Source organism: Mesocricetus auratus, unplaced genomic scaffold (assembly GCF_017639785.1).
Source record: "Mesocricetus auratus isolate SY011 unplaced genomic scaffold, BCM_Maur_2.0 Super-Scaffold_100011, whole genome shotgun sequence".
NCBI lineage: Eukaryota > Metazoa > Chordata > Mammalia > Rodentia > Cricetidae > Mesocricetus > Mesocricetus auratus.
Genome location: NW_024429195.1, coordinates 79,370,430 through 79,393,938, shown reverse-complemented (window position 1 = coordinate 79,393,938; position 23,509 = coordinate 79,370,430). Strand labels below are relative to the sequence as shown.

The following is a 23,509-nucleotide window of genomic DNA, read 5'->3' as shown; positions in this document are numbered from 1 at the left end:
TAGCTCTTGGGAAACTGTTTTTGTCTGGAACTCTGATAAATCAATGCTATTGCTTACGGCCGGGAACTGGAAAGTCCTGGCTCACCTTCCTGGTGTCCAGCCCTTCTATGCTTTATGTTTGATAACTGACTGTGATTTATTATTTACGGTTGATATTTTGGCAGTTTTTTATGTTTTTGGCAGTTGTTGGCTATTTGCTCAGTGAGATGTAACTAATTTTTATTGTGTGCTTACTCGCTGACTGAATAACATGCATTTCTCATCACAACCCTGCCATCGAAGGTTCAGGCATCTCTCTTTGGCCTGTCCACAAACTAAGATGTGGATGATTTGAATTGGTTTGTTCTTTACCCATTCGTTCCACATGCATTCAAGTCCCCAGGGTTTGTCCTTAGCTGTTTACATGAGGCCCTCTACGATGCTGAGAGCAACACAGAGCCCAAGGAGCCAGACTGAGACCCCAGCTCTTACATAAGTGAAGAAGCTAAAGGCCTCTCTCTCCTCTGTATTGTACATTCTGTAGTTCTGTATCTACTGAAAGGAGTATCATTATAGACATGGAAACTACAGGAGATATGTATGTATCTCAATCTTTATAGTTACAGAAACTGTTGAAGATATTTTATATGTATCTCGACGGTGCTTTCTGGAACAGTTCTTAATCTGTTAATAATCCCTGGGAAGCCTGTTGGCCTTGTTTGGCATACCTTAACAGGAATGAAAATGACTGTTTCCCTAAAAGAAAAAAAATGAGCATCAGCTATTGTTTTTAATTAGAAGTGAAGTACAGGGAGAAAGGCCCCCCCATCTAAATTGGACATAACTGTGGCACTTCAGCCAGCTAAACTCAAGGTGGGATTAAATTTGAAACAAATATTTTGGGTTTTTTAAAAAAGAGTTTTCTGCTAAAGAAAACAGTATAGAACTCTTTTTTATATTGTTATAAAGAATTCAACTCAATAGTAAAAAAAAACCTTTTTATGTTGTGAAGAACTCAACTTTGTGCATACTAGGCTACTTTGTAAATAATTCTTTGCCTGCTGAGTGAGACCAGAGGCAAGAGAAAGGAAAGCAGTTGAACCAGACCCAAGTTACAGAGTTGCTTAGGGTCATCTCCTCTTCCTTTACAAATCCCCAGCAGACATTTCTGTTCCTACTCCCATCAGCAGAATGTCCATGTCCACCACCTAGCTCTCACTGCTGTGAAATTCAGGCAGACACTGTCTTACAATGAATCACCGGCTCAACATCCCTGTGTCAACAAGATGTGTGGATGTTTTATCTTGACTCAGATTTGGTACACTCAATACTGGATTTTAAATCGTTGCTAATCTTTTTCATCCAAAAACCTTTAAATACAGGCAAAGGTGTTGAGAATTCTCATTTAACAAATTTATAGTGTTTATCTCTTATATCCAAGTTTTAGGCCCACATTGAACTTAACATTCAAACAAATGATGTCTTTCTTAAACCCTTTTTGGGTTTTTGCTACATCTTAATAGTGGGGAGGCTTAAGAGTTTATGTGGCTTAATGAAGTCACTGATTGATTCCCTTACTGGCTTCTAAGACACACAACACAGCAGAGTATGTTGGGATCTACTTTAAAACACTGTTTTAGAGATGTGGCTACAGATGTTTGTCATTTTATAGTCGTAAAGTTATGTCATCTCATTATTCACCGGATTATTAATTAACCTTCTCTAGAGCAGGCTTGAGAATCTCAGGTGTTATGTGTTTTTCAGATTTTCTGTTGTTTTGTAGAATTGTGAGAATCATTTCCTAGTGCAGCACTCTTCATGAGTTTTTAAATAATAACTAGATTATTTGGAGGGGTTTTTTAGAACATCAATGTACCATAAAGCTGCTAAGGCTTTTTTTTCTTGAAATTATGTTTACAATACAATGGTTTATGTAGCTTTGGCATAGGTAGTAGTAGCCAAAATAAGGAAAAGACTACTGTTCAAAATACTTGTCCCCACAGTTATCAAAGGTATCAAGCTAACGTGTTGCTATCAGTGCCTTTCATGTCTTGAAAGAGAAATCATTCATGACTTCTGAGGCTTTGACGGTGGCAGGTGAAAGTAGGTAAAATGAGCTCCAAATGAAAGGCTGGCAGTACCAAAGTAGTTTAAAATCATACAGAGAGGGAGAAAACTATTGCTCTGAAGTGATTCCTTTTTCCCAAGCATCTTGAGTCTATTCAGGTAGGTAGATTTCTAAACAGATATTTTTACCCCTCAATCGCTAAGATCTGTCTTTCCATTCTTAGTCAACCTTATGTAAATCCTGCATTCAGTACTCAGTGACAAGTTAGTTTTATATTCCAATCATGAGAACATTTAATACTGATTTTAAAATAATAATAATAATTGCAGGTGAATGGCATCCACCTTAGTAAATGTTCCAAATCAGAAAATCTTGGTTTCCAATCTGTATAGTCCAGAGCTTACTGAGAAGCTGGTTGATTGTTTTCCAATTCTAGGTAATGAACAACAGTCTGTGGCCCTGGATCTACCATCATGTTGTAGCAAACTCCTGTCAAGTCTAGATTTGAAGTGCTTTGGTTCAGGTTACTTCACTTTGTATGAAATTTCACTTTGTTTCTTGTTCTCTTAAAATGAGCAAAGTCATTCCTACTTCATAGACTTGGTGTGAGGGTTTGAATGATGTGTTGCAGACACAGTATTTCACACACAAATGCTCAGACATTTATAATATTAAATCTGTTTAAAAGTGTATATTTATGTGGGTGTATTAAAACATAAAGCCTAATTTGGGGAACTGTAGCAATAACTCAGTCAATAAAATGCTTCTCATGAAAGCACAAGGACTGGACTTAGATGCCTGAGAGCTCGTATGAAAGTCAGGCAGGGAAGAGCACATCATCTAACCTCAGTGTTGGGAGGGCAGACGGAGGGTTCCTGGGGCATTCTCACAAGGCCATCTAACTGAACTGGAGGGCAGATGGAGGGTTCCTGGGACATTCTCACAAGGCCATCTAACTGAACTGGAGGGCAGATGGAGGGTTCCTAGGGCATTCTTACAAGGCCATCTAACTGAACTGGAGAGCTCCAGGTGCAGGGAATTCCCTGTCTCAAAACTTAAATGAGATCAGTTAAGGAAGATGCCTGTTTGACCTCTGACCTCCACATAGATACATATGTATGTGCACTCTCACATACACACTAACATGCGTATGTACACACATACATAAAATAGTAAATTTTGAACTCTTTATGTTCATTTTTCTTCAACCAATATGCTCATTTTTCACATATGGTATTTATCATTATACAAATTAATTTGTTGTAAGATTTCTTCTCTAGTGAATTAAACAACTTATTAAATTTGCCAAAATTGAATTTCCATGATTTTCAGGAATGTGCCCATAATTTGGATAGCATGACATGTTTTATAACTTGTATTTATGTTTACATAACAGCTCACCATGAACAAATCTTAAACTTAGCATCGATGCCATTAAGACTAAGTTTCTCCCAGGGATACAGGCTGTAAGCTGAGCACAGGGAAGACTGAGACAAGACACTGAAAACTGAGGCTAGCTTGGACTGTACTGAAAGTTTGAAGCCAATGTGAGCTCCACAGTGAGACCCTATCAAAAAAAAGGAAACCAAAAGCAGAAATTAACTTAAATGTGTTTGGTTTCCAGATGATTGCTTTAAAAGTAAGCGTTCTGAGGTTGGACAGATGGCCCAGTGGTTAAAAGCATGAGCCCCCCTTACAGAGGTCCCAGGATTGGTTTCAGCGCCATATTAGGTGATTCACAACTGCCTGTAACTCCATCGCCGGAAGACCTAACGCCCTCCTCTGGCCTCCATGGGTACCTACACTCATATGCACATACTCACACATACACATAACTTAAAATACACTTTACCTTTAATAAAGAATAAAAACAAGTATTATATAGCTGTACACTTTGCATCAGTTATGAGAAAAGGGTGTGATAGTATAGTAAAAAATGTAACATAGAAGTTAAATAATATTGGAGTACTGTCTCACTCATGTACCACTCTTGTGGATCTTAGTAATCAGAACAATTGCTATATCCAAAAGAAGCTTCTTCTCTTCTGTCCTCTGATATTGTTGCTCCAAAATCCACTCGGGCTTTTGTTAACATTCCCAAGATTGGAGATGGAGTATTATACATCTTCATCTCAGCTGGCAAAGGTGAGAGAGACAAAAGTACAATGAAAGGTAAAATAGAAAGCAGCTTTTATTTACATTTCAGATGAGAGATTCAGGCGCAGTGATATATCCTGCCATTCCAGCTATTTGGGCTGAGGTGGGAGCTGCTGTGATCCCGCTTGCAACCTCCATAGGCAGCACTGATAGATCCTGCTTAAAACAACCAAGTGTCCTGTACAGCACTAAGTACTCAGTATTGTACTCCTAATTGTGGACAAAATGGCCTTGGGGCATTACGTTTCTGCTGTTAATAAGGATTTTTATATGATGCCAGGTAGCAAACAAAATGTTGTGGCTGCCATGACTAACCCTCTGGAATGTATAGCAAAATAAGATAATGTATAGAATCAAGGCATTCAGTAAATGTTCTTATGGATTGTACCTCATTATGCTAGCTTTTATTTGTCAAAGTATATATGTGTGTGGATGGATGACTGTAAATGTAGTACATTGCATGTATTGGTATGGGTACATATGTGTACAAGTTTGCATGCACGTAGGGTCCAGAGCGGACATCAGGTCTTTTCCTCAGTCACTGTCTACTATATTTATTGGGGCAGGGTCTCTTGATGAACCCACTGCTCACTGATTCAGCTTGTCCTACCACCTACCTTGCTCTGGAAATCCAGTCTCTACTTCCCAAGTGTTGGGATTTCTGGTGGGCCACCATGCCTGCCTGGTTTCTATGTGGGTGCTGGGGATGCCAACTGAAGTCTGCACATTGGAGTGGTAGGTGCTTTATCCTCTGAACCGTCTCCCTAGGGCCAGATGGATAACTTAATTATATGAATGAATTAGGGCATGCCGTGCTTTGTTCTGGCTTACGTTGAGTTTTGATAGTAGGTATTCCATTTTGCTTCTTTAGAACTCTTTTTTTCCCTTTTAATTCTTTCTAAAATGAATTGTTCATCTTCCCATCTCACCCCCCCCTTTACTTTTCAAACTTGAGAAGTTTGAATTTGGACCAAATTATATTTGCTTATTTGCCTAAGTAGTTTCTACAGGTAGACTCTTTGTGAGGCTGTCTTAGACTAGTTTTTATTCTTTCTCTTGTTTTCTATGGAAAACTCATTTGCAAGTAGTTATTAAGCTGTGTTACATTCCAGATCCTTTTCTGGGTCCTGGGAATGAAAAGACTGGCCTTGGTTGAGTTTGTATTGTGGTTTATTGCTCTGGTGACAAATTTAAGAAAGTTGAAGGTTAACATTTCTACAAGTGCATATATAGAAACTATGACACATTCTAGTAACATACTGTTCTTATTCTGCTCTTGTGAAAACAGTGGAAAATAAGTGTTTAAGTCATGCATTTTGTAACTTTCAAATCTTTTCACCGTGTTAATAAAATACTCTATTCTGTGTCTCTAATTTTTTCTAGAAACTGGCAGACCTTTCTCTTCGTATTCAACAAATTGAAACAACTCTCAATATTTTAGATGCAAAGGTTTGTATTTCTAAATACAGGATAAACTTTGTTGTATGTATACCATCTTTCTCAGTCATATTTAGAATGTATCTGTGAAGTGATACAGCGTTGTATGTTTAAAATTAAAATGTATTAAAATTGCAAGGCAATGAATGGTGTTTATTATAAACACTAACTTAGTCATTTCAAATGAACTCAGATTGAGAGTTCTATTATGCCAATTAAAAGTACAATATAAATGTCATGTTAGCAAATTAAGCCTTTACTTAGTTCACATTATTTAACGGAAACTCAAAATTATTTTATTTTAATGGTTATAATGTAGAAATAGTGCCACAATAATATAATAGTTAGAATAAAACTTAAGTGTCTCCCGAACAAAATTTATAAAAAGTATCTGATATTTTCATTTGTAAATATCTTGAAAGTTACTGAAGAATACCAGTTTGAAATCAGAAATTGCCAAGAAGCTGGGTACGGTAGTCCATATTGATAATCCCAGTACTCAGGAGGCTGATGCAGGAGGATAATGAATTTGATGCCAACACCAACCAATGTATACAGAAAGAGACTGTCTCTTTAAAAAAGAAATGAAAGAAACAAAGCAACAAACAAAAGGTCCCATGTTACTTGGGAAAAAATTTATTTGAAGCCTAGAGATTTTTATAAATGACACATTTAATTGTAACTTGCTTTAATGTGTAATGTTGTAAATGTTTTTTCCTGATGAGATAAAGGAGAAACACAGTGTTGCTTTTTTTTAATTCTGCTGTATTTTTGTGATTTTTGTCCTTCATACCATGATACTCCATAAAAGTGTTCAGTGTCTGTGTGTCTATATGTTTGTCCAAAAGTGAATTTAACTTTTTTAATTGATCAAAATACTTACTACACATTTAAGTGGAAAAATTTGTGTTCACATTAGAATAAGGAAGTAAAGGTACAGTTGTACTTTCTCTGTCCTTTATGAACTTTCAACAAGTATGTTGCCTGTGACTGTTTCTCTGGCATAGAAATCTAGACTACATTGCCTTGAATATGCTGGGGATATTCTAGCAGTCACAATTACACTCTTGTGACTTTGGGGCCACTGCCACTTTGCAAAGCACGGTCTTCAGTCAACACTACTCAATGACTTCTATGCTTGAGACCCTGTCACCAGTGGTTTCTCCTACCCTTTCTTAGAACTGTGTCTTATTTAATGGCTGGGGAATTTTAAGGTGCTCCATGCAAGAACGAGTTATGTTTCTATGTGGATGAGTCAACCTTAGTATTTACCCAGCTGTAGTATAATCCCCACAGCCAGCAAACATCTGATAGATATACATATCATATTACCAGGTAACATCAGGAAGGATTTTTGTAAATCTAAAACCACATGCTTATCTTTTCTGTTTTAAAATGCTACCATTCTAGTCCAGAATGTTGACAATATGCCCATTTGTTGTGAATAAAAAAGCACATTTTAGTAACATTCAATGATAAATTTTTACAAAAAGAAAAATGAGCAGTTTCATGTATTAAAATGTAAAGACATATCTCATATAATTGAAACTTAAAGTGTGCTCGAGGGCTGGATAGAAGGCTCAGTGAAATGCTTGCTGTACAAGCTTGAGGACCTGAGTTCAGACAGAAAGGAGGATCCAGATACCCTCCAAGTGGAGGCTCTCCAGAGTCAGTGAGACCCTTTCTCAGAAGATGGTGAAGGGACAGCGAGGAAGACTCCAGCGCATGACCAGACACACACACACATCACATGCACACACATGTACACACGCATGCTTGCTAACCCCCACACAGCTACACACACACACACACACTTATATCACACATATACCATGTGCTACAGAGTGCTCCTCTTTAGCAAGTCATTTTTAATAAAAATGTTTCAAAAATGATTTCATAAGGAAAATTTCCTCATTCCTCATCCTTGTTACAGGCAATAAAAATGGAGGTGTAAGAAAGGTAGGCAGACCCCAAAGCCATACCCTCAAAGCCTGCACTAAAACACTCTGTAACCTTAATGATTATTTTAGGAAAAAAAGAGTCATCAACTAAATTATACAAAAGTGTTGCAAATGGTGTTCACTTTGAGTTTATGACATGGAGATTAAAGATGGAAATTCTGAACCTACATAATTTTATATGTTTAAGGGAGCGAAGTAAGAACCCACAGGTAAAAAGGATTTTGTGTTCACTGAAATGATCTTCATATCCCAATACTAATTTACATTTCTCAGCTGTCATCTATCCCAGGCCTAGAGGATGTCACAGTTGAAGTGTCTCCTCTAAGTGTCACTGCTGTCCCAAATGAATCACATTCTGAAAGCGCTTCAGAGCAGCCACAGGTAAGAGTCTGATTTACAGGAGACACCTTAGTTGGGCTGCATAGCCCTATGCTTAGACCTTGGAAGATGCTGAGTGTGAGACTCTTAGGAGTCAAATTATAAAACCTAAAGCTACAGAACACATTCAGAGGAAATGTGTACATATATATATATCAAAGTTAACAAGACCCAAAGTCTGTATATTCCAATGAACTGAAAAGTGTAATTTTGAAGCTGATTTGTTTGAATCAGCATCTTAATTAGAGTCACTGCACATTTGGCTTTTATGCCATAATGTTCCTCTATGCTTCTATACATTGAAAGCTTTTTACTATTTATTTAAAAATCTCCATTATATACACATCTCAGTGAGGTATTAAAATACAAAATAAAACAATCACCAAAATTCTGGTGACCCACTAAAGTAATATTAACAAGATAGACATCATTTGTAAGTGAATATTGCATTTGTACCTAGAAATATTCTCATATAGTATTTTTAGGTCAAAATGATGTTGTTAATAAAGTTAGTGGCTGACAAAGGAAGCTTGCTGTGTGTCAATACATGCATACTTCTAAGTGTTTCTTATAGTTGAATACATTAATCCTCAGAAAAACCACATCACGCAAATAGAGTTAGTTGGTCTTCAATGCCTGATTCTGCATCTTGGGATTCACCTAGACACACATTGAGAGTATTCAGAAAAAGAATTTACATCTAAACCAGGCAGTGGTGGCACAGGCCTTTAATCCCAGCAGTCAGGAGGCAAAGACAGGGGGATCTCTGTGAGTTCCAGGACAGGTGCCAAAGCTATAGAGTAACCCTGTCTTGAAAAATCAAAAAGGAAAAAAGAAAAAAAAAAGAATTTACATCTATACTGAACATCTTTGTACTCTTTTCCTTGTCATTATTCCTTAAACAACATGACAATTAACATTATAAAAGGTACTATAAGTAATATAGAGATGGACTAAAGCACACTCTGGGGTAAGAGTAAGTTAAATTCAGACACAATGCCACTGTATATAGGAGACTCCTAGCAGATGCAGATTTCAGTATTCTCATGAAGATCCCCATATATCTATTCCTGCTAATCACACCTGAATTTCTTGATTTGCAGCTTCAGGAACACCTTTACACATCTGATAATTTTTGAGTTGTAAATTAATTCATTTAGAGTATTTGGAAGTTTTGTAGCCTTTCTGCATTTATAGAATTGTGGTGAGTTTTGGTTGATCTGCCTGAGAAAATGACTCTTGAGCATGTTAACATTGAGATCAACTTCTCATTTGTTCTTCATAGACATTAACTAGTATGTTTTTATATAAAATACTTTGAAAGGGGCTTAAATAGTGCCTTGTGCAGATTTTCATGGTTATTATTGTCAACTCAGCTATCCTAGTACATGAGAGGTGGAGGCAGAAGGATCAGGAGTTCAAGGTCATCCTTGGCTATGTAGTGAATTGGAAGCCACTCTAGGCTACACGATACCCTGCCTCAACACAAAACCATAACAAAGTTGTCCCTTTATTACTGTTTCTAAACTATGAGTTCAAATCCTTAGGTTTCTCTACTGACTTTTATGCAGCTTTAGCTTCAGGGCTCAGGTCTTATCATTGCTCACAGGAGAGTATCTAGTTATTCAGATTGAGATCAATTTGAAAATGAAATGACAGGCAGTTGAGAGAAGGATTGTGAGACTTAATGGGCCATTCATATAGTAGAGGTATGATAGTGCATAATAATTAAACCTGTGAGGCCTTGATGGACAGGCACAAGGTCACAGCTGAAAGCTGAAAACTGTTAGACTGGGAGGTAGTTCTTCTCATTGCTCCACAGGGCTTTGAGTGAGCTGTGCATACAGACTTAAAAATATGCTTGAATATTTTTCTTTTTATGTTTAGCAGTGTTTTGAACTTGTGTTTAAATGATTTGCAGATGAATATATATATGTTTATATGTACATATATATATTCATGCATATTGTCAACCACTTTTGTAGCATTTAACAATATCACAGAGGAAGAAACCAATTTGTATTTGTTTTATTGCTTCAGAGTTCCCTTTTTTAAGATTTGGATTACATATAAATTATATGAGAAAAACTTCAATATATAAACATAAATTATGTCCATATTCTAAAGACTAAAGATTTTTGTTTTGTTTCCTTTTAAAGACAGGGTTTCCCTGTGTAGCCCTGGTTGTCCCGGAACTCGCTCTATAGACCAGGCTGGCCTTGAACTCAGAACTCCACCTTCTTCTGCCTCCTGAGTACTAGGATTAAAGGAGTATGCTGCTACCACATGGCTAAGACTAAAGATTTTAGAAATAGTAATTTGTCCACATTGTAGCATAGATACGTTGACCTAAGACTAATGGCATCTGCAGAAGAAATTCTTTGTAGCAGCATTATGCCAACGCTGACTGAAAGTCACAAAAAATAAGTTTATTCTGTGTGTTCAGATTGGTAGGGAAACCAAGTCCTGTGTGCCGGTGAGTCTTCACAGTGCACTTAACAGGGCTTCCCTGTCCCCAAGCTTCTGGTAACACAGCACTGTACAGTGCCACTAAAACTAATATTTAGTATTTTAGCCACTCTGTCAACTTTGTGACCATTAATAACTGCTCATCAGCATATGAAATGTACAAAGCCAAAGAATCTGGTTTTCTCCGAGAAATCTCTGAGCATTGCTTTCTAAAAACATAGAATCACCATGTCCATTTAGAATATGATGGCTTAATAAATGAGGGGACAATAGGACATGTGGTAGATACCTAGAAAAGTAACTCACTGTCCATTAGTTGAGCAATTGAAAAACCAGAATATTTTATTAGGTTCCTGATACAGCCACCCATCATGTTTTATGGGATAAATAAAGGAAAACTGAAAGTTCTGATGCCAAGAATACATTTGCATTTTAAGGAACATGTATTAGTGATATAAATTTAGCTTGTAAGTATTTATAGGTACTTAGAAACATATTAGCCATAATTAAATTATTGCTATTTAAATATAAGAATATAATTTGTAAAAGATTTTTTTGCCTTATAAAAATAAACGTCCCTTTTAAGACACATGATAGATGCTTCCTGTGATTTGTTTAAAGATTTCCATAAACTCTCTACAGCAGGACAGTACACAAGATTCTGGACCACAGGAAAGTGAAGTTTCATCAGACAATATCTTAACTGTAGCCAAGGACCCAAGATATGCCAGATACCTCAAGATGGTCCAAGTGGTAAGCTGATTTGGTCTGTCTTCTTTGTCTAACCCTGGAGAGTTCCCTATTGTTTTTCAAACTGAGAAAACTGCTAACCTCAATGACTAAGTTTTCTAGTCTCTTGCTTCTTTCCTACTTAATAATGCATTCATAAGAAGAAACCAGAACTCCAATCTTTCCCATTAAAATCGATTACACAGGGCTGGGCAGGTGGTTCAGTGGTTAAGAGCACCAACTGCTCTTCCAGAGGATCCAGGTTCAATTCCCAGCACCCACATGGTAGCTCACAACTGTCTGTAACTCCAGTTCTAGTGAACCCAACACCCTTATACAGACATACATGCAGGCAAAGCTCTAATACTTATAAAACAAAAGTAAATAAATTAAGAAGTTTAAAATCAATTATACCTCAAGTTGACATAGGTTAACAGTTTAGTGTAGATTTGTGCCATTATCATTATTATTTTATTTGAAATCTTGGCTGTGTCATAAAAATTAAAGAAAGCTGTTCCTTTGGTAAATCATTACTTGAGTTTGATTCTCTTATGCTAGTGTAAATATGGTTTTAAAATATATTCTATTGGGCTGGAGAGATGGCTCAGCCGTTAAAGGCTAGGCTCACAACCAAAAATATATTCCATTTTGATGTTCATTTATCAGTGATTTGGTTTATCAAAAAGAACACAGCTCTCTTGGTACATAAGAAAATAATTTTAATATTATATACCTTTATGTTTTTCTAAGAAATTATACATGGTCTGTTGAAAAAATATGTATGGTTGTCTATAGCAACAGAAGTAAATTTACGTCTATATCTAAAGAAAGCCCTACTGCAAATAATTGAAAGAGCCAAAAGAATGTTATTCTTCTGGTAATCAAAAAAAATAAGCCGGGCAGTGGTGATGCACACCTTTAGTCCCATCACTTGGGAGACAGAGGCAGGTAGATCTAAGTTTGAAGCCAGCATTGTCTACAGGACAGCCAGGGCTATGCAGAGAAACCCTGTCTTGAAAAATCAAAACGAAAAAGAAAAAAATTAATGGGGAGAGAGAAATTAATGCTTTTATAATATTTTGTTATCAGGAGCAAATAAAAATTACTATAGACTAAAGAATAAGTTGTTTCACAGTTAGTGGCATTGTTTGCCACCAATAAGACTTCAGGACAAATACTGCTGTCTGACGCCAGAGAGCAGAGAGCAGATTGGGTACTTTAGGTCAGCCTGTTCTCTCCTCTGTATCAGAAGCAGATCTGTTGCTTTGGAATGGTCCATTGACAGTCAATGTCCTGACCTCTAGGTTTCAGGTGTAAGGTGGACTTTGGGATAAGAATGTATAAACATTTAGACATTATTACATTGAATTCCTTCTCCAGGCATGTTTGGTTCTATCCTAGGTCTCTGGGTCCTGGTTTTCCATGCAGCGCCAGGGGTGGGCTCACTCTAGTGGCCTGTGTCTCAGGCTGAACCAGTCATTGGTTGGCCACCCCCCTTAACCTTTTACTCCAGCACATCCTGTAGGCAGGACAGACTGTAGGTTGATGGTTATGTGGCTAGGTTGGTGTCCTAATCACTTCAGTGGAAGTCTTGCCTCGTCACAGGAGATGGTTGGTTCAGGCTACCTAGCTGCTATTGCTAGGAGTCATAGCTGGGGTCATTCTTGTAGATTCCTGGGAATTTCCCTTGTACCAGGTTTCTACCTGACCCCGAAATAGCTCCCTCTGCTGTACTCATAGATTGGTGCCTAGCCCAGTTGTCATCAGAGAGGTCTCATCCAGCAACTGATGGAAACAGATATAGAGAGCCCCTAGCCAAATGGTAGGTAGAGCTCGGGAATCCTATAAGGATTATAGTAGCTTGGGTGGGTGGGGGGGGGCAAAGGCATCACAAGAAAACTCATAGAAACAACTAACCTGAGCTCCAAAGGGCTCACAGAGTCTGAATCAACAACTAGAGAACCTGCATGGGACTGACCTAGGTCATCCACGCATATGGGACAGTTGTGTAGCTTGACCTTCCTGTGGGACTCCTAACAGTCGAAGCAGGCGCTGTCTCTCTAACTCTTTGGCTGGCCTGGGGGGACCCTACTCCTCATATTGGGTTGCCTTAATATGTGTGTAGGGAGATGCTTAGTCTTACTGCACCTTGTTATGACATGCTTTATTGATATAAGAGGCCTGCCCTTTCCTGAACAGAAACAGAGGAGGGGTGGATTGGGGGGCACAGAGAGGAGGCCATGGGGGGGGGAGACTGGGAGGAGAACAGGGAGGGAAAACTGCAGTAGGGATGTAAAATAATTTTAAAAACACTATAGCCATTATGACAAATAACAAATATGAGAACACTTTGTAATAAACTTTTCTGAATTAAAAAAAGAATATAACTTTTTAACAAGAATAAGGAAGGGCATATAATAATGTGTATAATAATGAAACCAGGAAAGATTATACTTGAAAGATAAATATTAAAAACGATGTGACTCTCCAAATAAGAAAGAAGAGCCTCCAGAATGACACATAAAAGCTTTTTATGTCAGTGTCTTCTGACCTAACCAACATAAGAAATGAGAAAATGGACTTGGCTTTTCTGAAACCTTTCATTTAGGTCTCGATAGCAGTCCTGTGTCCATGGTGCCGCTTTCCACAATTGCAGGTCATCAGTCAACTGCTATCTGGAAACACGAGACACAAGTTTTCATAAATAAACAGTTCATGCGTCTTAAGTTAAGTTCTGTGCCTTCTCCCTGGAGAGCGAGTCTTCCCCTGTCCATTGCGTTCATTGCGTACACGAGCTCTCTATCCTGTTAGTCATCACAGTTATCAGACAGACTGCTGCACTACTGCAGACATGTAGGTCGGGACCTGCCTGGCATGTCTCAGAGCTCCTGCAGACAAGGTGGGACACTGCCTCTGTCCACTTGTGTCACCGATGTTTACTAAACACTTATGAGATTGCATGACTAGTCAGCTAACACTCCCAAAAGTTACTTGCAGTTTTGATTTTTGTTATTAATTACTTAAAATAAGTTCTTTTGCTCTCTCTCTTTCTCTGTGTGTGTGTGTGTGTGTGTGTGTGTGTGTCATGATCCTTTACCATTTTTTTCTAGTCATACAACCTACCATCTCACCAGGTACCAGAGTCTAAGATCTTAAGAGGCCTATGAGGTAGTCCTCTCTAAGTTACTACCTGTTGCCTTTCTGAGCTCAGCCTCATTCTCTCTGCTCCAGCTCATCTGGCCCTGGAATGTTCCTTGACTTAAGTGTGTTCTCAATCTCCTGCTTGGGGCCTTTCACATCATCCATTCTCTGCCTGAATGCTGTTCCCCAGTAGCTGCATGGTTTGCTCACTATTTCCTTCAAATCTCCATTTAAAACAGTTTCTAAGTGAGGGCTTCCTTGGTCACCCTCTATGATAGTCTGCTCTGAGCTCGTTTTCAGAATGAAAAAAAATCTATAAAATACAGTTTCATAGCTCTGCCCACAGAATTGGAATCTCTGAATGTGGAATTGAGAGACAGACCATATATGCTTTTAAAATGATCTCTATCTAATAAAAGTATTTCAAAATCTTTTTGTTAGTGCCATTATAATTTTTTATTTAAATATTTTTAAAAGTAAATGTTTTGTTAAGGAAGAAAGAAAAGACGTAACTCTCTTGACTTAACTCTAGATCATCTTTTATGCTTCCGTGCCTGAACACAGCAATGGTACAGTTTGATCTGTCTCAGACTTTTTCTGATGAGAGCACGTTTCCATGTGTTGAGCTCCTGCCTTCCCTGAGCCTTTGGTACAGTGTTTATGTGTTCTAGGCATCCCAGGCTTCTGGAAGTGCTGCTCCTTCCTGGTGTCCCCTCTTGTGACTCATGGACTTGGCCTTCATCTGTCATACGAGCTCATCAATCATCCTTCTCTCTGTTCTTCAGTTTCCAAGCATTGTGGTTCTTACATGCCTCTTAGTCATTGAAGTTAGAGGTTGTTTTCTAGTTGTTTGAGGGTGGTTTTCAAGAAGAAAGGGAGAAACAATATTTGTACCCTGCCATCCCAAAACTGGAAGTTCATCCAAGTTAAATTTAATTTTATTGTTTTTAGTTCATTGTGCCAACCTGTATCCCAGACTCTTATTACCCAGCTTTTATTTTCTACTGTTCCTTGTCCTGAATTCCATTCTTCATTCAAACCAAACCACTAATTACTACTTTTTCAAATTCTACTCATCTCACATCCCAGCTTCTGAATGTACCAGTTTATAAAGCTAAAACAATCCCTTCATTAACCTGTGCAGCCATTTTTTCTATATTCATTATGGAATTTGTTATTTCATACCCTTTATTATGAATACATATTATATGATATCACCAATCAAAAGAGGAACTGCACGATTAAAAATAGCCTTAAGTAATCTTTATATTCATGTTATCACATGTGCTGGCTGATTTTCTTGTCAACATGTCACAAAATAGGGTCATTTGGGAAAAGTACTCTCAATTGAGAAAATGCATTCATCCCTTAGGCAAGTCTGGCAGCCATTTTCTTGATTAATGATTGTTGTGGAAGGGCCCAGTTGACTGTGGGTGGTACCACCCCTAGGTACTTATAAGAAAGCAGACTGAGCGAGGCATGGGGAGCAAGCTGATAAGTAGCTTTTGCTCATGGGTTCCTTCCCCAAGGTTCCTTCCTGCCTTGAATTCCTACCCTAAGTGTGACCTGAGAGTTGTAAATAAACCCTTTCCTCCCCAAGTTGCTTTATGTCATGGTCTTCACAGTGATAGCAACCCCAGCTGTGACAGCATTGTAAGAGTGCTAGGTCAGTCCTAACCACGGTGTTGTCTGTTCTCTGCTCCTGCTTCAAGTCATGTGGAAATGAATAATTAGCTCTTGTGTCTTCAAGTTGTTGGTTTTAAACATTTTTTAGGACCACGTAAGAGGTGTCTCTCAATGTTAACACTAATATATGGAACCCAAATATTAATCTATATGTAAACACTTTGTTATTTCTTAAATATGTTATGAGTGACTGTCAAAATTGGAATTGGAGGAACATGATGACATTACTACTTGCTGTAGAATATGCCTGGCAGAGTCGTTAGAGACACATGTCATTCAGTTTATTAGTGACAGGAGAATTATTTAGATGATTAGATTAGTAACCCAGGGTAGTGCAATGCCTTCCTCTTCTCTCTTAGCCTTTTAATCAGCTGCATATACTTCTAAGTTAATTCAATTCCTTAAGTACAAAAATAAACAGAGTTCAGAGGGAAATACATAAAATGGTAAGCATACTTTGCTGCCATCCCCCCAAAACAGCCTACTTTAGCTAATTCTAGCACATCCTTTCATTGTAAATTGCCTTATCAATGGTGAAAAGTATTTACTTTTCCCAGAAGTTCAGAGATTTTATTAAAATTAACCTATTTTTCTCAGCTCTGGAGAGTCACTAATGTTTCCCTTGCTTTCCTAGGACTGTTAATGTAGAGAAACTCATCCAAGGATTTTACTTGTACTTAGAAACAGTCTTGAGTAATGCGCCATCCACTATGCAGTACTGTAAGCCATGAAGCTGAGTGTAGGTGTGATCTTGAGTAATGTACCATCCACTGTATGCATTGCTGTAAGCCATGAAGCTGAGTGTAGGTGTGGTCTTGAGTAATGCGCCATCCACTATGCAGTACTGTAAGCCATGAAGCTGAGTGTAGGTGTGGTCTTGAGTAATGTACCATCCACTGTATGCATTGCTGTAAGCCATGAAGCTGAGTGTAGGTGTGGTCTTGAGTAATGCGCCATCCACTATGCAGTACTGTAAGCCATGAAGCTGAGTGTAGGTGTGGTCTTGAGTAATGTACCATCCACTGTATGCATTGCTGTAAGCCATGAAGCTGAGTGTAGGTGTGGTCTTGAGTAATGCGCCATCCACTGTACATTACTGTAAGCCACTGAAGCTGAGTCATGGAAGCCCACATTCTAGCTATCAGGGAGGTATTTGTATTGATAAAAACAAAGAAAGCCTGTCCTAAAACAAAGAAAGCAAATGTGTCTGTAACAAAAGAAAGCACAGTATTTATCTCAGCAGCATATGTCACAAAGCGTCAGCTCCTCTGCACAGTACTGACGTTCCTTCCTTCTTGAGTGACATTTTGCTCTTACTCCACAGTAACCCACCTGTATTGTGCTTGCCTCACTCAGGGCATCTTGTTCTTGGATATGCTCTCATGATAGTGTTATCTCTTCTCCTGCTGCCTTTCCGCATTGCTTAGAATCATTTCATCCTCTCAACTAGACAGAGTCCTCTTCAAGATGCCTGCATGTTTTCTCTAGTCTGAAAAGTTTGAATTTGCGGACTCCCCATGCAGTGATCATTCACTTTGGTCTGGGAAAGTCCTATAGATTACAAAAGTGTTGTTTTATTTTCAAGCTCCCTCTGAGATGCACCGTAATCCTTTGGGGGCTTCCTCCCTAAGTCCCAGCTGTCTTCAGAAGTGTATCACTTTTTAGAGTTTTCCAGTCTCACTTGTCACATTCTGGTAAGTCCACTTTAAAGCCTAATCATGTTAATTAGTTAATTAATTAATTAAATGTCTTCGAACAGAAACTAGCATGGCCTTTGTTTGTTTCACAAGCCCCTGTCACAGACCAGGAAGTAATACCTTTCATCTTGGCTTCTACACCATTTTTGGTTACACTTCTGGGAGACAGGATGCTTTCTGTCGCATAAAGCAACTGTTTTGGCAGAGCGGGAGTGCCTAGAAGCATGTGTACCTCTGAAATGCAGAGCTCCCTAGCTCTGTCTTAGGCTGTGCGTGACCACATTCAAGCTTTGTCACCTCAAGGCCTTTTTTTCTCATGTAAACTGAGAACTGAACTTCCTTCTAGATTTATGATCTATTCATTAATCCTCAGATTTGGACCATGCCATTAATAAAGGTTCCTGGAACACCTGCAGGCCTTTCTGATTTTTTTCTTTTCCTATAAAAATAAGTTTTATACAAGATTTTTCGGTGAGTAATACTATTTTGTTCCAAATGTGGCAGATAATTGATTCTGATTTAGTGCTTGTTACCATAATAGTGTGGCACCAGCCTTTGCTAAGTTACATATTGCTTTTATAACTTAACTGGAATCGTGTACATAGATCACTTTTCCAACAAATCTCCCCCCTTTTACTGGCAGAGCTTGGTGAATCTTGTGCCAGTAATAAATTGTGCATTGGGAAAGTCCTACTTCCACATTAAGGAAGCTAATGACTTATACTTTTTGAAACCATATTTGCCAAAACAGTCTCTTCAGACACTTAGACTGTTCAAAGCTCTATTTTCTTTGGCTTGCTGAAAACGTGAATTGAATAATCTCTTGTTCTGGTGGTTCTGATGTATCCCTTGCCAGCAGTGAATGTTGGCCTAGGGAAATGGGACTTCCATTACCTAAGGGCAGAGAGTCTGCAAATGAGTATTAAAGATGTTCATCAAGAGGTGCTGCACCTTGGACCTGGGGAAGCAGTCAAGCAGGATACAGAGTTCTCTTCAGATAGCAAGCAGGGTAGAGTTACCTTAAGAGTGGTTGACACCAGACCCTTTTTATATAAATACAGTATGACTTACCATGGTCTAGAAGGCTCCAAGATAGGCTGCTTATCACTAGTCAACAATGTGACCAAAAGACAGTTATGGTTCATGGTGATGCCAGCTGTCAAACACTAGTCCCGGATTTAGTTCAACAAGTGTATATTACTTCCAAGTGTGAATATGTGTTTCTTTTTTGTAATACCTGAGGTTTTCTAATATATATATATATAATACATATATATATATATATATTAGTAAATATCAAGGCTGGTTTTTCTAACATAGGAAGATTTGTAGGATGAAGAGGAAATCTCATGCTGATTATTGAAGGGAAGCCACACATCCAGTGATTTGACAAGCTTCCTGTTTCCTGCCTGCTAAGTGATTACTGTGTTAATTTGATGGCAAGCAAGACATGGGTCTCTGTGGAACAGTAGACCCATAAGGAGGAACTATGAACTGGGGTAAATAAAATTTGAGTGGCCTCTGGTAGAGCCTCCCTTTTATGTCCTACCTGATAGAAGTACACGAACTTTCTCTTAAGCAGAGAACTTAGCAGTCAAAATTTTGCCTATAACTTTATATCAGAGAACCTACAAAATTTTTCTGTCATATTTTTGATAAATATAAAAGTTACTAATTTTCTCCTAATGTCAGTGAACTGAACTCTAAGATATATTTTGTGATATATTTTCATGTCAATTGTGAAATCTATAAAGACTGATTTTCAATCATTTTTCTTTTCTTTTAAACTTCTGCATGTTGCCCGGGAAGTTAGGAAGCTCAGAGCAAGTAACGGTGTACATAGTTAAGATGTATTCCTGCCTGACATGGTGGCACATGTGTACTCTCTGAACTTGAGAGGCGGGGACTGGCAGATCACAGATTTAAGGACAACTAGGCTACATATGAGATACAGGGAAGCCTATATTATATAGTGAGCTCCTGTCTCCGAAACATAATGCCTTTAAATTCTGTATTTGCATTTATGTGTTGGGAGTTTTCTGATTGGCTGTTTTTTCTTTGGTGCTGGGGACTGAACACGGGACCTCCCACACACTGTGCAAGAGTTCTACCACTAAGATATATCATATACTTCTTTTTAACCTTGGATTTGGTTTGGTTTTTCAAAACAGATTTCACTGTGTAGCCCTAGCTGTCCTAGAACTCACTCTGTAGACCAGGCTAGCCTCATACTCAGAGATCCATTTACCTCTGCCTTCCTAGTGCTGAGATTAAAGGCCTGTGCCACCACCTCCTGGCTCGTGTTTTGGTTTTTTGTGACAAGGTCTCACTAAGTTTCCAGACTGACCTTGAGCTCACTCTGTAGTCCAAACAGTTCTTGAACATGTTGTCTTCTTGCCTCAGCCTCTAGAATTACAGGCCTATGACACCTGGCCCAGCTTTGTTCATTCTTCTTGATAAAAAGATCTTGTTTTTATAAATATGGGTATAAGCAATAAACAGTAAATCTAACTCAGATTTTAACATTCACGTGTTCTCTGGGGCATGATAAAGGTAGCAGGAAATAGTTGCCATGCAGCAGACTGGTACCACTGTGTCACGGTTGTCAGTGTCTATGAGGTGCTACTAGTTATGCCTCCCTCGGCCCTCAACTGCTCTTCCCTAACGTCAGTGTTGCCTTCTCCCATAGTTCCATGTCTTCTCATGCTAATGTTCTGTAGTTTTCATGGCAGCACTCTAACCAAAGTGTTCATTTGTTTCCAGGAACTAGCTGCTTGCCATATTGCTTTTATGTACGGTGCTTAATGTGCTTAGAAAATGTGTTTTGAATTGTGGACCTTCAGAAGGTCAAAAATTCTCAGTTACATATGAAGAACAGTCACTTATCAACAAACTGATGTGCTTACATGGAGGCTGGTCCCCCTAGAGTTGCTGACAGACACGTGGCTACTGTACTCTTGAGTGCTGTATTAGCTACTTTAATTAAAATGCATTTTAATTAAAAACAAGTTTAAGGGGTGGAGGAGTGGATGAACAGTTAAGAGTTTTTGCTCCTCTTGTGGGTTGATCCCCAACACCCATATTAGGGGCTCACAGTTGCCTGTCCCTGTAGCGCCAGAGGATCTGATACCATCCTTTGACCACTGCAGGCACAAGCAAGTACACACCACACACATAAAAATAAAATAAAATAATTAAGTTATTTAAAAGGGTAAGTGGGAAATAAGAAAATAAAAAATGCAAAATAATATTCAAAATGTAATTGAGAACCAGCAGGATAGTTCAGCAGGCTAAGACAGTTGCCACCAAACCTAACAACTTGTGTTAAATTTCTATGACCCACATAAAAGTTAGTATGTTAAAAATGTATTTATTCATGAAGTCATCAGATATTTGTATTAATAGCATTCTAATTAAAATAATTTAGATAATACATAAGGTGCATTACCTGAAATACCTCTTTAAGTCAAACATCTGTTTCATCCATTGCTTAGTGCCATTAAGGTTGGTTTCCATGTATTAAACTGCTAAGCACAACACCTTCCTCCTCCATCGTGGAAAGACAGAGAAGACACAAGCAAGCAAGCATCGTTGACATCATAGCCTTCATTTGCACAGCCTCTCAGCACTCCTGAGCTTGTAGGGAAGGCACAGCATCTTCTTGGGGCTTCTGCTGTGGCTCTCAGACTGAGGGACTAACTGGAAGCCGGCTGTGCTTGCTGAAAGTGGGGTCCTTTCTTCATTCCAACACCTGTACCTTTAGTTCCCAGCTGTCATTCATCCATGCCGTTCTCTCTTCCTTACTCTACCAGAAATAAGGGACCCTCCTGAAAGTTTTCCTAATGGGTACAAGGGAAAGGTAGCCCCTGGAATTTAAGCAATTACTTCCTTTTGTTTATTCCTTTTTGAAATACATAGTTCTCACTTTTCCTGTTAATCTATTTATCTAGCATTGTGGTTAATTTATGAGACAAACAATAAAGACCAGGTGACAGAGTGGGCCGTGATAAGAAGCAGGCTTCCTCGGGAGGGGAGGGTGCCTGTCACCAGCTCCAGACCTAAGCACCATTCCTGAAAAGTCTCCAACATGCAGCACCTTTCATTTCCTGGCCTAAGTTCACAAAGGACCTGTAATTAGTTGCTTAAGTCAAGGCTGATAGCATGTCCTTACCAGACTCAAGGCTCTTTTCCTTGGTTCTGTAGCCTCCATGGGTGCCTAACCCTGACAATATTTCTTCGTGTGTGTATGCATTACTAAAGTCAAAAAATGAGAGACTCATAATGTGGCTGCCTAAACACCTTACCCTAACTGTAATATTAGCTCTGAAGTAAATATTATGTGATTTAAGTTACTAGAATCTTCTCTTTTATTGCTATATTTGGAGAATTGGCATGTTTTTAACATTTGAATTCATAGACTTGTAATTTGGTTAGCAAATGCTAACGATTTATAATAAATTTTGGGGGACTAGAGAGAAGGCTCAGCTATATAAAGAACATTTTGCGCTTGCAAAGGACCTGAGTTCTATTTCCACACCCACATCATACTGCTCACAGTCACCTGTACTCTTAACTTCAGGATCTGACACCCTCTTCTGGATTCTAAGGATACATGTACAGTATATAGACACAGGGATACACATATGCATAATTTAAATAAATATCTCCAATTATTTGCAAGTTTAGAAAGTTAAAGTACAATAAAATTTTAAATGAAAGTGAATATATCTATAGAAAGACGTTATCTGATGTTTCCACCACTGGTGAGCCTGTCAAAGCAAGCATTAAAATTCTACATGCCAAGCCAGGCACAGTGATGCAGGCCTTTAATCCCAATATTCAGGAGGCAGAGGCAAGTGGACCTCTCTGAGTTCAAGATCAGTGTGGTCTACACAGTGAGCACCAGGCCAGCCAAGTCTGCTTGTATCAAAAATAAATAAATACATTCTTTATAGCCCTTACACATGATAGTAATGGGAAGAAGTTGGGTCTCCTGCAGCACCAAGTTACTCTTATATCAACAAACACTTGAGGAGTTACAGATGCAAAGAAAGCATTTTATGCACTCTTCTGCTCATTAACACGAGAAGTTTATTATGTTATAAGTGTATTTTATGGGATGTGAGATGGTGTTAATAACATGGGAAAATTGGTGTAGCTGTGTTTTAAATTATCTCCTAATAATAGATTCCTAACTTTTGGGAATGGTTTTCTCAAAGGTTTTTAAACTTCGTATGCATCCAGGTGAACTTTAACTTCTTATCCCTAAAGCATAGAGTCAGAACTGCTAAGTGTATTTATTTTATGACTAAAGACACAATGATTTCCTTACTTACTTTCTGGGCCCTGGGAATGGCTGATGCACATTTGTTCCTGTGAGCTGCCCTGCGTCTTCAAACATGGCTGACAAGTAGTCAATGAGAAGGCAGTTCTGACCCGGACACTCGGCTCGTAAAATAACCCTTGTAAAAGAACTCAGTCACTGCTCCTTTTCAAAGAAATGACAGTTTGGTATTGGGCAAGATTTGTGACTCACGTACACATTTAGGTTCAAGACAGAAACACTTAGCAGGAACAGTCTCCACATTAATGTGAGAACACAGCATTTTCTAGATCTGTGCAAGTCCTTATAACTTGTCTTATAAAGTCTTATAAAGCTTCCTTCCTTAGATTTATGGTAAACTCTTAAAGATACTTATTTCAATTAATTTCATATTCCATTACTGGAAGCTTCCAGAAGAAAAAAAAATCATTGAGCATGTGTTTTGTTTTATGATTTGGTCAGCAAACAAATTTGTATGTATTTT

General features: G+C 38.4%; 1 protein-coding gene across 5 annotated transcripts in view; it reads left to right on the top strand.

Moving 5' to 3' along the window:
• The window catches only part of Washc3 (WASH complex subunit 3), a 45,351-nt gene that overhangs the window by 6,993 nt on the left and 14,849 nt on the right, over positions 1-23,509 (top strand). For 2 of the 5 annotated variants that reach the window (XM_040755123.1, XM_040755122.1), the window contains exons 3-5: positions 5,588-5,653; positions 7,876-7,983; positions 11,071-11,202. In XM_040755123.1, coding sequence (XP_040611057.1) covers positions 5,588-5,653; positions 7,876-7,983; positions 11,071-11,202 — 306 coding nt within the window. The remainder of the gene's footprint in view (positions 1-5,587; positions 5,654-7,875; positions 7,984-11,070; positions 11,203-23,509) is intronic. The other 3 variants (XM_005067974.4, XM_005067973.4, XM_040755124.1) reach the window with 3 other exon arrangements.